Genomic DNA, 13,806 nt, shown 5'->3' with positions numbered 1-13,806 from the left:
TTGAAAGTACCAATAACTTAATACACAGTTTATGTTTGTCATTGAATAAAGATTTTTCCCTTCAGACTTTTAAGTATTTATTGATAATGGAATATGTATTATTAATATGGCACCACTCCTGGTCCCCATTTATTTTCATAATATGGAAAAGAGCAGCTCAGCCATTCTGCAGAACTTCTTTTTTTATGTTCAAAGAAGAAAGAAAGAAAGAAAGAAAGAAAGAAAGAAAGAAAGAAAGAAAGAAAGAAAGAAAGAAAGAAAGAAAGAGGGAAAGAAAGGCATACACGTTTAGAACAACATAAGGGTGAGTCAATTATTATCATTGTTGTAGTCTTTGGACCTTAAACCTAGTCTTTAGACATTAAAGGGATAGTTCACCAAAAATGAAAATTCTGTCATCATTTACTCACCCTCAAGTTGTTACAAACCTGTATGAATATCTTTCTTCTGCTGAACACGAAAGAAGATAATGTCAGTAACCAGACAGTTGATAGACCCCATTGACTTCCATGGTATTTTTTTCTCTATACTATTGAGGGTGACTAAATGATGACAGAATTTTCCTTTTTTGGGTGAACTATCCCTTTAAGTTCTAAAGAATACTGGAGTTGAAGTTAAAAATTATTCATATTTGACAGCACTCAATCTTCAGATCAGCATTTCAATACTACTTCCTGCACTCTGAATGACGATAAAGGAAATCAAAATGATCATTAACTTTCTCATCGTATGACAATCATCTCACACCTAAGAAAATTTTTCACTTAAACACGACCATGAAGTTCTGAATTAACAATAGCTTTTACACACACTGCCTTTTAAATGTTATCATACACGCAGAGGACTGTTTTACATTTCTATCATATCTGACAGCATTTAAAATGTGTTCTTTCTGGCACCATGTTTTGCTGATTCATGGTAAAAGACAATCCCTACATGACACAACACCATGGTGTGTCACTCAAATTCAGAAAGCAGGACTCATTCTTTACACAGTTACTGAAGCAAACGCCCATGTTTTCCTTTGAAATGAACACAGTTAATGTAAAAACTGCAATGTTGGGGTGGAGAAACCTGTTACAGGAAGCAAGAAAGCACATGTTCCACAACTTTTCTTACTCATGTCTCATTTCTCCTCCTCTTTAAACCTGTATTTCCTGTCCCACTAATAAGTTGCTAAGTGTGTCTTAGCCAGGCATCGTCAGTACGTGTGTGGGAGACAATGGAGGACAGCACAGAAGAGGACATCGAGTCTCTGATTGAAGGGATGGCCTACATCCCTGGCCACTTTCATTTGGATCTGAATCTGAATGGTGAACCCAATGGACCAGCCACACTTCGGCACCGAGACACCCAGCTCAAGTGTGAGAGCCTCAGGGCTGAGCTCGAAGCTGAGACGGGACAACTACAGTACGCTGTGCGCAATATTCTGGGCCTGCTGGCCTTTCATATGGACGAACTGGAGACGGCAGAAGAGGCCTTTCACAGCATCTGCCAAGAAGATCCAGAAAACCTCAACGCCTGGGCCAACCTGGGTTACGTATACGAACGCCTGGGTCGAGAGCTGGAAGAGGGGGAGTGCATGGAGCGTGTGGCTGCCCTCATGGGGCAAGAGATGGGGGAGAACCAGACAGACTGCAGGCTCAGGGTGGCACGGTGCTTGGCAGAACAGGCGTATATACATCCTCATGACGTGGAGCTGGAGAGGGACGAAGATTTACGGGAGAGACTGACAGCTGCGCTTATGTTATACAACCGTGCACTCGATTACGGAGAGGAACTGGTGAGCACATTAGTTTCAGGGAGACGTAGATATATTGTAGGAGAGTCAATATACAAATTAATGATTAAATGTTGCTGCAATTAGTTAAAATTTGAGATAACTTAAATATCTAACTTAGTTAACTGAACTTAATATTTTAAGTCAAGCATGAAACACATACTTCTTTAAGTTGAAACAACACATTATTTCTTATTATGTTTAATTTTAAATTGCGATAAATAATCACTGCAGTCATTTTTTACTGTACATATCATTGAGTTTTTGGGGAGTCGCACCACATGATATTTTATAACTAAACTTAAAATATCTTAAGAGACTTCATTTAAGAGACTTATTGACACAGTCATGAGGGTCTGCTGTGCATTTTTTAAACCAGGCTTTTTCTTTGTTATGATGTTATGAAATCAAATGTTTGACAATTTTACTTAATGCCCCTTCCAAAAATGTCCCAATAAATTTTAATTTAGAAATTAAAAACATACTCATAGAAGAGATGTGTACAAGCAATTGTATGTAAACTGCATTTTCAATGTATTTTTGAAAGAGTTGTTATAGATAGACAAATATTTGTCATGTCATTGAGCCAAGTATCTTCATCACTTTAAAAAGAAAAAAAAAATCCATAGAAAAATTGGAAAATTTTGGTTATACTGGTTGTACTGGTTATTTTCTGCAAGGGCATTTTCTGTTAACATTTCCTTCAACTCTAAAACAAAACACAATACAATGCACAGTTCAATACAATAAAAGCACCTGTGAAAAATCAATGCGGGAATCAATACAGTATATCAAATATTTTAGAGTGTAACATTGTTCTATTGTTTTATTTCTTACAGATCCCGATTGAGGAAAAAAGAAGTTGGTATTTCAAAATGGCAACAATTTACATAAGGTATTTACAGAAGTATTTTCTGACACCTTCCTGCTTAGCTTCATTTTTAACACACCATCCAACATCTGACTGCATATCGAAGCATTTGAGTCAGCTTAGACATTCATTATCATGAACTTAAACATTAATAGGCTGATCTCAACCTTTGTTTGTTTGTTTTAATAGGTTAGATGGAATTGTGAGGGATTCAAAAGACATTGAGCTAACAAGACCGACCTATTTTAACAAGGGCCTCAAGTTTCTCACAGAGACTCTACAATCTGACAACACACATCTCAAAGGTAATTTTCATGCATTAAATATGAAGATTGGATTTATTGGTTACACTGATGATACCATTAATCAAGTACAGATTATGGTCCTCAGAGTTATGAGATGTAATGTCCAGATAATGCATTTGCAAATATTAGATATGAAGTTACAAATGTGATATTTAAAGAAGCAATAATGCAACTATGAAAACAAACACATCATACGTATATTGCACATGACATGCAGAAAAGAATTGATATTGTGGCCATGAATTAATTCATTGCCACGACTTCAACGAATGGCTACATTTGATCAATTAGTTCCCTTGTTTTAGATAAATCATGGCCATGTTGTAATAATTTGTTCCCTAACTTGAATTTAGTTGGACTATGGGCATAATTCAACTAAAACTGCAATAAGGTGGTCAGGAGGCATTGATAATAGGGGCCAAGAGCAGAGAAAATTCCCCCTGTTTTTTTTTTGTGTGTGCCTATTTTACATTAACAGTCACTGGCACACGTTCAAGTGTTTTTTGTCCGTCTATGGCATTTTTGCATTTACTTCACTCTCACCTTGAGGGCCCTGAAAACCGGGCACTGGCCCCATTGGCCAAATCCGTTTTCCACCCCTACATAAAAGGAGAAGTAAAAGGTTTCACAGACCAGCCTTTCTAGTTTTATGTTGCCACATGTCACGCTTGGCTTTTTATAAACATATGTTTGATAAACATATCAGCGTCCTGAGCAGATCTCAAGGAATCATTAAGACATGTCTTTATATCTCTCTTTACTCTCTAGCCATGGCCTGGTGTTATGTTGGTCTCATGCTGGAGCGGACGGAGGAGTTCTCCACTGTGCCAATGTCAGTCCATGACTGTGGTTTCTCTGGATCTGACCCTTTGACGTGTTATGGATCGGTAAGGATGTCAGCCTAGGACAAATCTAGAATGTTTTATTGTAGTCAAGCTAATCATATTTCAGTCTTGAGGTTATTTGCACACATTTTCTTTGTATCCACAACATGTCACATGACGTGTAACTTTGTTGTTTCTTGACACAGGTGTTAGAAAGATGAGTTTAGGCTTGTTTGGTTACATAAGCTGATAAACTGAAAAGCTTATGTGAGTAATAATGCAGTGTGAAGCTTCTAAATGATTCGATTTGTTCTCACTGCTGATTTTCACAGGCCATTAAGCTCGCCACAGAGGATGCATTCATACTCAACAGGCTAACGGACGTGTTCTTCCTGTCAGGCAAACTGGAGATGGCCATCGGTATCTGTAACATGGCACTGAGTGTCCTGCCTGATGCAGAACTCAACTGGCAGGCGTACTGTACACGTGCCAAGGTAAGAGAAATACTACCTCCCCCCAACCAACAATTCATATATATTTCTTTGTATTTACACGTGCCTATATAAAAGTACTGCTCACAAACAATGAATACTTTGAATCGGCTGTGTATTTTTTAATTACATTTTTATAACCTCTCCTTGAATCACACCCCAGGATAATCCATAAAAACAAATGCTTCTGCAAAGACAAAGAAACACCCATTGTGTGACTTAAACATTAAAAGGCAGACTAAAAATGATAGTTATAATATTTCCGCAGAAAGTGTTTGGACATTTAAAATGTGTGAATTTCATATCTAAAAACCAATCAAGTTAGACACACTTTATATTCTGTCTTTAACTATGTACTTACAGGGTCAACAGTGTAATTATAGATGTAGTTACATAACTTGATTACAGGTGTAATTAAAGGTATTTTTAAAATATAAGTACAATGCAAAAACATACAGGTATCATGCAAAAGTTCATTTATTTCAGTAATTCAACTTAAAAGGTGAAACTAATATATTATATAGAGTCATTACAAGCAAAGTGAGATATTTCAATTGCTTATGAAAAGCTTTTGAAAACCCCAAATTCAAAATTAGAATATTATGAAAAGGTTTTCATAGCTGTAAGCCATAATCATCAAAATGATAACAAATAAAGGCTTGAAATATCTCACTTTGCATGTAATGAGTTTCACCTTTTTAGTTGAATTACTGTAATAAATGAACTTTTGCACGATATTCAAATTTTTTGAGTTTCACCTGTATGTACATGATAAGAGCATTTTATTAAATTATTTAAAAGTTAGGTAAAGACACAAGTCATTGTTGTGAATGTTAATTTTGAACAATATTAACGGTAATTGTATTATCTATTCTAAAACAAACCTCTGCCTTTTTTAAAGATTTTGCTTAAAATGGCTAAGGTGTACAAATACTTGTTCAGTATTGGCCACTGTATGTGATGTATTTGTGTACACGTGTTTACCTCTTTTTTTTCTGTATTGCTCTGATAGTTTTAATGCACCTCAAAATATGTATTCTTTACCCCTTTCTACTTTTTCTCCAGCTTAGTGTCACCACTTATGCAAAGGATCTTGATAAAGCGAAGTGTGGCCACGGTGGAATCCCTGACCGTCAGATTCTAAAAGGGGCTCGTTCTGACCTGGAACGTGTTTTGGCTGTCCGACCCTGTTTGAGGACTCACTTGGAGATGGGTCAGGTAGTTAATGAGAACACAAGATAGCGGTCACAAGTTTGGAATAATTATTGGATTTTAAAAAATAATATTGAAAGAAAACTCTTATGCTAACCAAGGCTGCATTTATTTGATGAAAAATACAGTAAAAACTGTAATGATGGTAAAGCTGAATTTTCAGCATCATTACTCCAGTCTTCAGTGTCACGATCCTTCAGAAATAATTTTATTATGCTGATTTGGTGCTCAAGAAATATTTCTTATAATCAGTTGAAAACGCTGCTTAATATTTTTGTGAAAACCTTTGGTGACAATTTATTTTACCGTGTCCTCATGTTACAGTAACTATAAATGAATTACATGAATATATCCCTAAACCAAACCCTAATCTTACCCTAACCCTATAGTAAGCACATTAATTATTATTACACAGTACTTAAATGTATAAAACTTAAAATAAAGTGTAAACCAAACCTTTTTTTCAGGATTCTTTGATGAATGGAGACATTTATTTGAAATAGAAATCTTTTGTAACATTATAAATGTCTTTACTGTCACTTTTGTTCAATTTATAATAAGAAGAAATGTTTCTTGAGCAGCAAATCAGAAAATTAGAATGATTTCTGAAGGATCCTGTGACAATTTAAAATATCCGTTCTATTTTAATATACTATAAATGTAATTCCTGGGATGGCAAAGTTGAATTTTTAGCAGCCATTACTCCAGTCTTAGCAGAATTCAGCTTTGCCATCACAGGAATAATAAAATATATTAAAATAGAAAACACTTTAAATTGTAGCAATATTTCACAATATTGTGTGTTTTTTTATGGAATTTTTCATCAAATAAATGTAGCCTTGGTGAGCATAAGAGACTTCTTTCGAAAACATCTTAACTATTCCAAACTTTTGACCGATAGAGTAGTTACCAACATAGTTACTATATCCATAATATATGGATAATATATCCATCTCTCCACTTCTCTCAGGTTTTCTACTACATGGGTGTTGACGCCGTACAGGAGAGCCTGTTGGTTGATGAGATGGCTATAAACCAGGCCCTGGTTAGTCTAGCTAAAGCTCTGCAGTGTCCTCTCGGCTCTACAATCTCTAAACTACAGCTCCTGCGGGGTCGCTGCCTGCTGCTGAAAGGAGAGGAGCAGAACGCCATCGACTGTTTCAGGAAAGCGCTTGAGCTGGAACCTCCTAGCGTCCAAAACACGATGGTCCTGCGCTGCCTGCTACAGGCTATTCTTGTGAGCTTCACTCAATGTGGGAGAGACACAGATCACACCATAAACCAATTAGAGGAATGTTTGAAGGAGGCGGAAGAGCGATATGGAATAGACGTTGTTCAGACTGAGTTAAAAGCGCTATGCCGAGCACATACGGATGAGGTGACGGAGCTCTCAAAAGATCTGATCAGGAAAGGAAGGTTGGATGTGGTTAGAAAGCTGCTGAGGAGCGTACAGCCACAAGGGAAAACGTTTTCACTGGGCAGGTCCATTTCTATTTGAAAGGAGCAATGGGAAGGTGACTCCAGATAATGTCATGAGTTGTGCATGTTAATGAACAATAATGCAGCTAATTATTTCAAAAGGTATTCGCTTCCGTTAAAGCTGCGAGATGGACAAGGGAAATGTATTACTATGGTGTTAAAGATCAAAAAGTCACTTTGGAATGTTGTCTTTTGGCTACGCTTTCCTTCAGGACATGCCACGAAACGTGAAGAGCCAGTTTGACTAGAAATAAGTGTTTTAACAATGTACTATGGGGTTCAGAAGCCTGAAAGTGCAGTCACATTAGCAAAAAGCAAATGAAAAAAACAATTGTCCATTGTCAATCGTGTTGGGATTTATGAAGCAGAGCTTACACAGGAGTCACTTTTAAACCAAGCAGCTTTCCGTTGGTCAAATTCACGTTTAACTTGAACATGAGCGAAATCTGCGTGAAGGACATTTTCAAAACTCCCAGTCACATGGATTCCTATTGGAATGACTGGATTCTGCCCACAAAATGTTGAGTAATGTGACCACACCTTGAGATCACATTCAAAATCTGGGACTTTGTTTTTTCCATTTAAAACTACAAGTAAAAAAAAAAGTTTTAGGAAACCTCATGATTAAATACTGCACTATTTAAGGGTCACTAATACATTTAAATTTGTGAAATTGATCATGAGCATCTCTTAGGAACGTTCTTGGACCATGCTGGATAACATGATCAAGTTAGTTTTACACAGATTTATGGTTCATGTTGGCTTGAGTACAAGTTGATTTTAAAGCAACAGAAGATTAAACATTTTATTTAAATTATGTTGATTATATAATTTGTAACAAAAATGTCATATTAAAAAAAAAATCCTAAAAGCATTTGGTCTGAGTCTTTTGGACACACTGTACAACCCCTTGCAATCAGAAATGACACAAAAAGTTTTGTTCAATACCGTAACATTCTGGCTTCAGGAAACATACCTTAAGCATATTCAATTAACGTTTTTGTTACTCACTATTAACCAGTTGCTTTTTAGCATGCATATCACTAAGATATTGGCTATTTCTAAATACTTACAAAGCACATTAATGCCTTATTCTGCATGCCCATTTTCTACATCCCTACCCAATACTTAAACATAACAACTACCTATTAATTACTGCTCAGTAATTAGGAGTTTATTGAGACAAAAGTCATAGTTAATAGTTATCTAATACTGAGAATTGGACCCAAATCTAAAGTGTAACCATTTTTTTTTTTTAAATCAATGGCATGTAAGTCCACACCTCAAAGAATACAGGCTGTCATACAAGCTAGAGGAGGAGCAACAACATTGTTTTTGTTGATAATTCCAACATTGAGTGATTCCATACGGGTTTCCCCTACTTGACCTGGAAAAGACCCCACACACCATTTATCTTTTTTTTTTAATTGAACATCCTCCAAGTGGGATGATTCCATAATTTTATGCCAGGGATTGTATGTGACAATTGGTTTAATGGAATCGTATGTCGGCTCAATTTCATCACAAATTAATTTTTATCCTCAGTAAATGAGGTTAGCATTATATAGTAGACACTAAATGAGTTAATGATAATGTTGTCTAAAAGACTCCAACCTCTTTAGTTGTAATTTATTTTATCATCCCAGAAACTGTTTTAAAGCAACTTCACACTAAATAAAAGTTCTGTCATCATTTACTCACCCCCTTATGACGTTCTAAAACCGTAAGACTTTCTTTCTAATGAAAGAGAAATGTCTCAGTGTTTTTCAATGAAAGTCGATGTATTTTTTTCAAAATATAATGTGTTCCACAGAAGAAAGTAAGTCATTCCTGTTTGGAGGGTAAATGAGTACAGCATTTTCATATGCTATATTTTAACAGCTTCTTTTATGTTCAATCTTAAAAATGCGGAGTTAACTACTGAAATATATAAAAATGATCTGCATTGTCATGTTTTCTGTCTGTATTAAAAACTGATCTATAAATTCTTAATCTTATTCAACAGTCTAATACCATACCATACAAAAGGCTTTTATTGCATTTAAAGTGAATCATTGCCATCACTGTAAAGGAAATCCACTTTTTAACATTTTTGCCTCGATCTCCAGAGTTTTCTAAAGCGGTGGGGTGAGCAGAAATATCCTTATTTGCAGGAGGTTGAGATTTATGACCAAGGCGTTTAAAGTCTTTCAAGGTCCAAACAGAACATTTCAATCATTTCGATCTCTTGACCTTTTTTCCTGATAAAAACTGCTTAGAAAACAGAGAGCCTGAAACCAACACAATGAAACTAGGCGATCCTGCCTTCAAAAAGCACCTGGAAAGAACAAAACAGAGAGAAAAAAACATCAAAGACCAATTCAAGCAGTGATAAAACTACTTAGAAGAAATTCCTCTGAAATACCTTTGGTGCTGAAGAACGTTAAGAAGTGACGTTTCAAGATCAACTTGATAAAGATGTCCTTTTTCAGGATCCTCAAAGAAAAGCTGAAACAAAAACATGATTGTGAGGTTACAGATGGATATGATCAAAGTTCAAAAACAAATCTTTGTGGTACTGCATCTAATTAACTCAAGCAAAAGAGAACAATGATGGACCAAAAAGTGGTGTTTAAAGAACCTTTTGTACCGACCTGTAGATTTTGCGGCTGATATTTTCTTTCTGTATCCCAAGGAGGAAGCTCTTCACCAAACATAACAGCCAAATGGTCCATGAAGCTGAAATACAAAAATCAAATATATTTAAAGAATAAATAATTTCCCTGTCCAGCCCTCCCTTTCTCAGCAAGGATACAAATTGAATGACTTTTTGAGTTTGTAACAAACCTGGAGTTCTCGCAGAAGGCAGATATGAAGTCCGTCTGGCTGTGTTCAGGGTAGAGGAACAGCACTGGCCAGTGGAGGACTCCCTGCTCATCCATAAAAACACGAGCTCCTGTGGCCTCCTGAGAGCCCATTCCATCAAGCTCCAGATCAGCCAGAGCTCTAGATGCTCCTCCATGGCCATCATCATCCTCACTGTCCGAACCCCTGTGTCGAGACAGCTCGGTCTTCAGGAGTTTGATGCCACGCTCCTAAGTAAAAACTGTCATTGAATATTTCACCTTTACATATTTCAGTTTTACAAGAAAAAAAAAAAAATTTATGACTAAACTTAGTATCTGGAGTACCTTAATAGCAGCTAACAATGCTTTCTTCTCATTCTGCTCCTTTTTTGCTTTAACCTTTGCCTTTCTGGAATCTTTGTCAGCTTCTCTCTGCAAAAAAATACATTTATACAAGAGCTGCATGATTAATCTTTAAAAGATTGAGTACGAAACCAACCGAACATTCAAATCTGTGTCGGCGCTACCACTGACCCGAGAGAGCAGTTGTCATGTGTATGATACAACTTCACAAACAGTCTTTTCAACCACACTGTATCGTTATTTCTATGTTACAATAAGTCAAACTATCATAGAAGTACTGGGATAAAAGTTTTGAATATAAACACTGACACAGTGTTCACTACAGTAGTGATCAAAATCACATTTGACGCTTTAAAGCTGCAGTCAGTAACTTTTGGCGCTCTAGTGGTTAATAAACAGAACTGCATGAGTATTGTGGAAGAGCAATGTAGCCGGAGCTACTTCTCTCTGTTTATGTCTATGACGAGTTACGTTATTAAATAATTAATTATTTTATTTAAATAGACTGCAGCCATTAACAGTTTGTCAGAACCTCTAGTAAATAATGTTACTTTGTTAAATTGAGCACAAAAAATTGTCATTTTAAATTTATCCAGAATTGTGCAGCTCTAATTAATATATTACAATTTATCTGCAGAATATAAAATGTCCAAAATTTGCCTTGGCGTACAGGATACAATGGGAAGAGAAAGAGAGATAGAGAGAAACAAATGAGCACATTATAAACAAAAATGTAACAGTTTGGTAGCAAGAGATAAATACGTAAATTAGCAAGTAATAAGATGGTAATATGCAATTTTTAATAAAAAAATAAAGTGAATAGTTTAATTGTAATGACTTTGTGCAATTTAAAGTTGCATTATGTGAGATGGACACCTGCTCAGACTCAAAGCTCAACCGGGTTGCCAGATTGCGAGAGAAACGAGTATGTGAACTCAGCATGTTTCCTAAATATCTGCTAATAACATATGGTATTTTTATGCTTAAGTACAGTCAAAAACGTACATACAGCACCTTTACTATTAATATATTTTTATTTTGATCAAACTTTAATCAACTAATTCTTTGCCATCATCAAAATTCTGCCATCAAGATAATTTCATAGAAAAATATGAATTAAACATCATGCTAAATTTGATATGTAAATCCTTAAACCAAATACTCTAAATCCAGAATGTGTCACCATAAATAGATCTTCCTGTCGTGTCGGGCATTTCTACCTTCAGTTTGTCTGCTGTGGCTCTCAGCTCCAGTAGTTTCTTGTCGGTGGGACACAGCTTGAGACCTTCATCACACCACTGCAATACTCCAACGTAATTACGCAGCTCCAATGAGCACTGGGCTCCTAAATTCATACATCAAATTGCACAAATATACATATCATTATATATTTTTTGTACACAAAATAATGCAATTTTAAAAGAAATTCGTTTTTGGTGTGCTTTGTGACATTAAAAACTACAGACACAACTTACCTCTTATTATGGCTTTAACGTGGTCCGGCTTGAGTTTCTTTGCAGCTGTGGCATCATTCAAAGCTGACCGCATATTACCTGGAGGAAATAGTTTATTGCATAAATCAAAGAGGAAAAACTAAATTATTCTGGCACATTTACAAGGCAGACTAACTTTAACATAGACCTCATTGTGTTTGATTGAAGGAATACTGAATGTACCTAAATAGAAATGTGCAGCTGCACGGTTGGTGTATAGAATTGCATTGAGTTCAAGATCCATACAGTTCTTTTTCAATCCTTCTGTGTAAGACACTACAGATTTCTTATAATTCTTCTCCTTAAAGTAATCATTCCCCTCATCCTTCAAACCTCTGGCTTGCTCTGAGGAAAAATAAATAGTTAAATCAAAATGTATTCAATTGCCATTTACAGGAGGTACAGTACGTTGCGTACATAAAGAATCATAATAACCAAAGCAAAATAAAGAGCCGCACACCTTCAGGTGTCCTGTCATCATCATGGATTATAGACTGAATGCAGGCGAGATCGGGGTTTTTCTCGGGGTCTATGTTTTCCGGGGCTGTCTTCATGAACATGGGCACCTTATTAAACTCCTGCAAGATATAAAACGCGTATTTATTAATTAGGGGTGTGCCAAAAAAATCGATTCACAGAAGAATCTAGATTCTCATTGGCAACGATTCAGAATCGATCTGAAATGTCCAAGAATCGATTTAATAAATAAATAAAATCAGCTGGCTGTTCGCCTCCATTTTTGTAACGGGACGTGAGCGGCAAATCACTAAAACAAAAAGGAAGCAAATGGATGAGAGGGAGATCTTTCGTTCCTACCATTTGCATGTGTTTTAAGTCCTGTCAGTTTAACAGGGCGCGCTTGACTACGAGCAGAGAGAGAGAGCCCCGGCCGCGCGCGCGCACTCACCCGAGCGCTGTCTGCTCTCTCTCTCTCCCTCGCGCATATGAATCAAAATCAATTAATACGATGTTGTCGGGAAAAAAAACTCTCCAGTGATGAAATGGTTTCTGTGTTGACAAATCTTGTGCGATATCCTAAACTGCCGAATGCATTGCTTGTTTTTTCTGTTTACATTTCATTGTGAATGCTGCTACGTCAGAGCGGCCAAAGCGTCAACAAGATTCCCCGTACTTTTTGACAAGCGTCCTTGACAGGGCGACCATAGCTTTTTTGCAGCTCAAGTCGGCGGCGGTGTGAACGTACAGTCAGCCGCCAGCTGCAGACCAACGCACACTGCAGTGCTTAACTCCCTGCCAACTCCGAGAGGGCAAAAAAAAAAAAAAAAAAAAAAAAAGACTCGGCCTATCGCTGCTTCATCGCCAGGTAGCTTAGGGGTAGGACTATTATTCATTTTGAAAGAAGCACTTTATTTTCATAACTTGTTATTCTTTAAGTTACTGTGTCTGACTGAGAAATATAGATCTTTTTTTGTCTTCACCGGTTGTGTTCTACATGATATTTGTGGTAAACTGCATCTATTTTCAACCATTTTGTATTATGAAGAAGCACTTTTGTTTTGTTCCAAATTATTTTATAGCTAGATACTAATGAGTAGCAATTGAGAACATGTTTTTGATAAAAGGCACTTCCCTGAGAATTGAACTTAATAAATGTGAAAAAGACACTTTAAAGTCTCCGTTTGTCATTCTGTATAGCAAAGCAGATGAGAGTAGATCATGATCAGAAACCCGATTAGAAATCATTATGGATAAAATCGAATCGAATCGTTTTGAATCGAAAATCTTTTTGAATCGAAAATCGATTTTGAATCGAATCGTGGCCTCAAGAATCGGAATCGAATCGTGAGATGGTAAAAGATTCCCACCCCTATTATTAATGTTAACAACCTGCTTCAGCCAAACGCAATGTTACAGCACACTGCTTGATCTTCAGTAATCTGTTCGCTACCACAGAAGTGACATGCTGTTGCCAGTGTTGTTTCTTTAACTAATAACGTGACAGTTCTTCCTTACCTCCTCCCAGTTGCTTTCATTAAACGCATTTTTGTATTTCTGAGCTTTAAACTTCTCCATAAACTCATCCATGCCATCGTCGCTGTCTTCGCCTTGCGCTGGGGCAGCCATTGTTTATCTCTTTAAATTAATTCTGTAATATATCCACTTACTGTGTACTGGATGTATCTAAATACGTCACTGTGTTCA

General features: G+C 36.5%; 2 protein-coding genes across 2 annotated transcripts; one reads left to right on the top strand and one right to left on the bottom strand.

Moving 5' to 3' along the window:
* Window positions 1-1,179: 1,179 nt before the first annotated feature.
* Window positions 1,180-7,817, top strand: ttc22 (tetratricopeptide repeat domain 22). Its single transcript, XM_079627208.1, has 7 exons — window positions 1,180-1,783; window positions 2,620-2,675; window positions 2,841-2,956; window positions 3,725-3,843; window positions 4,113-4,274; window positions 5,337-5,489; window positions 6,454-7,817. Exons 1-7 carry the CDS (start codon window positions 1,223-1,225, stop codon window positions 6,979-6,981), a joined length of 1,695 nt encoding a protein of 564 aa, XP_079483334.1. The 5' UTR covers window positions 1,180-1,222; the 3' UTR covers window positions 6,982-7,817.
* Window positions 7,754-13,782, bottom strand: ttc4 (tetratricopeptide repeat domain 4). The gene is made up of 10 exons (XM_079627214.1): window positions 13,618-13,782; window positions 12,104-12,221; window positions 11,827-11,988; window positions 11,626-11,703; window positions 11,371-11,495; window positions 10,133-10,219; window positions 9,789-10,036; window positions 9,596-9,680; window positions 9,367-9,449; window positions 7,754-9,279 (listed from the first exon to the last, which is right to left on the bottom strand). Exons 1-10 carry the CDS (start codon window positions 13,726-13,728, stop codon window positions 9,177-9,179), a joined length of 1,200 nt encoding a protein of 399 aa, XP_079483340.1. The 5' UTR covers window positions 13,729-13,782; the 3' UTR covers window positions 7,754-9,176.
* Between the last annotated feature and the right edge of the window lie 24 nt (window positions 13,783-13,806).

Source organism: Phoxinus phoxinus, assembly GCF_949152265.1.
Source record: "Phoxinus phoxinus genome assembly, chromosome: 11".
Taxonomy (NCBI): domain Eukaryota; kingdom Metazoa; phylum Chordata; class Actinopteri; order Cypriniformes; family Leuciscidae; genus Phoxinus; species Phoxinus phoxinus.
The sequence above is the reverse complement of the archived record's forward strand: the minus strand, read 5'-3'. Positions and strand labels throughout refer to the sequence as shown.

Excerpts from the sequence above, each read along its gene's own strand:
- ttc22 (XM_079627208.1), top strand. The coding sequence starts at position 1,223 with ATGGAGGACAGCACAGAAGAGGACATCGAGTCTCTGATTGAAGGGATG. Across the intron at positions 2,676-2,840 it reads ATGGCAACAATTTACATAAG|GTTAGATGGAATTGTGAGGG; the intron begins GTATTTACAGAA and ends TTGTTTTAATAG. Across the intron at positions 5,490-6,453 it reads CTCACTTGGAGATGGGTCAG|GTTTTCTACTACATGGGTGT; the intron begins GTAGTTAATGAG and ends CACTTCTCTCAG.
- ttc4 (XM_079627214.1), bottom strand. The coding sequence starts at position 13,728 with ATGGCTGCCCCAGCGCAAGGCGAAGACAGCGACGATGGCATGGATGAG. Across the intron at positions 12,222-13,617 it reads ATGAAAGCAACTGGGAGGAG|GAGTTTAATAAGGTGCCCAT; the intron begins GTAAGGAAGAAC and ends TATATCTTGCAG. Across the intron at positions 11,496-11,625 it reads CGTTAAAGCCATAATAAGAG|GAGCCCAGTGCTCATTGGAG; the intron begins GTAAGTTGTGTC and ends GTATGAATTTAG.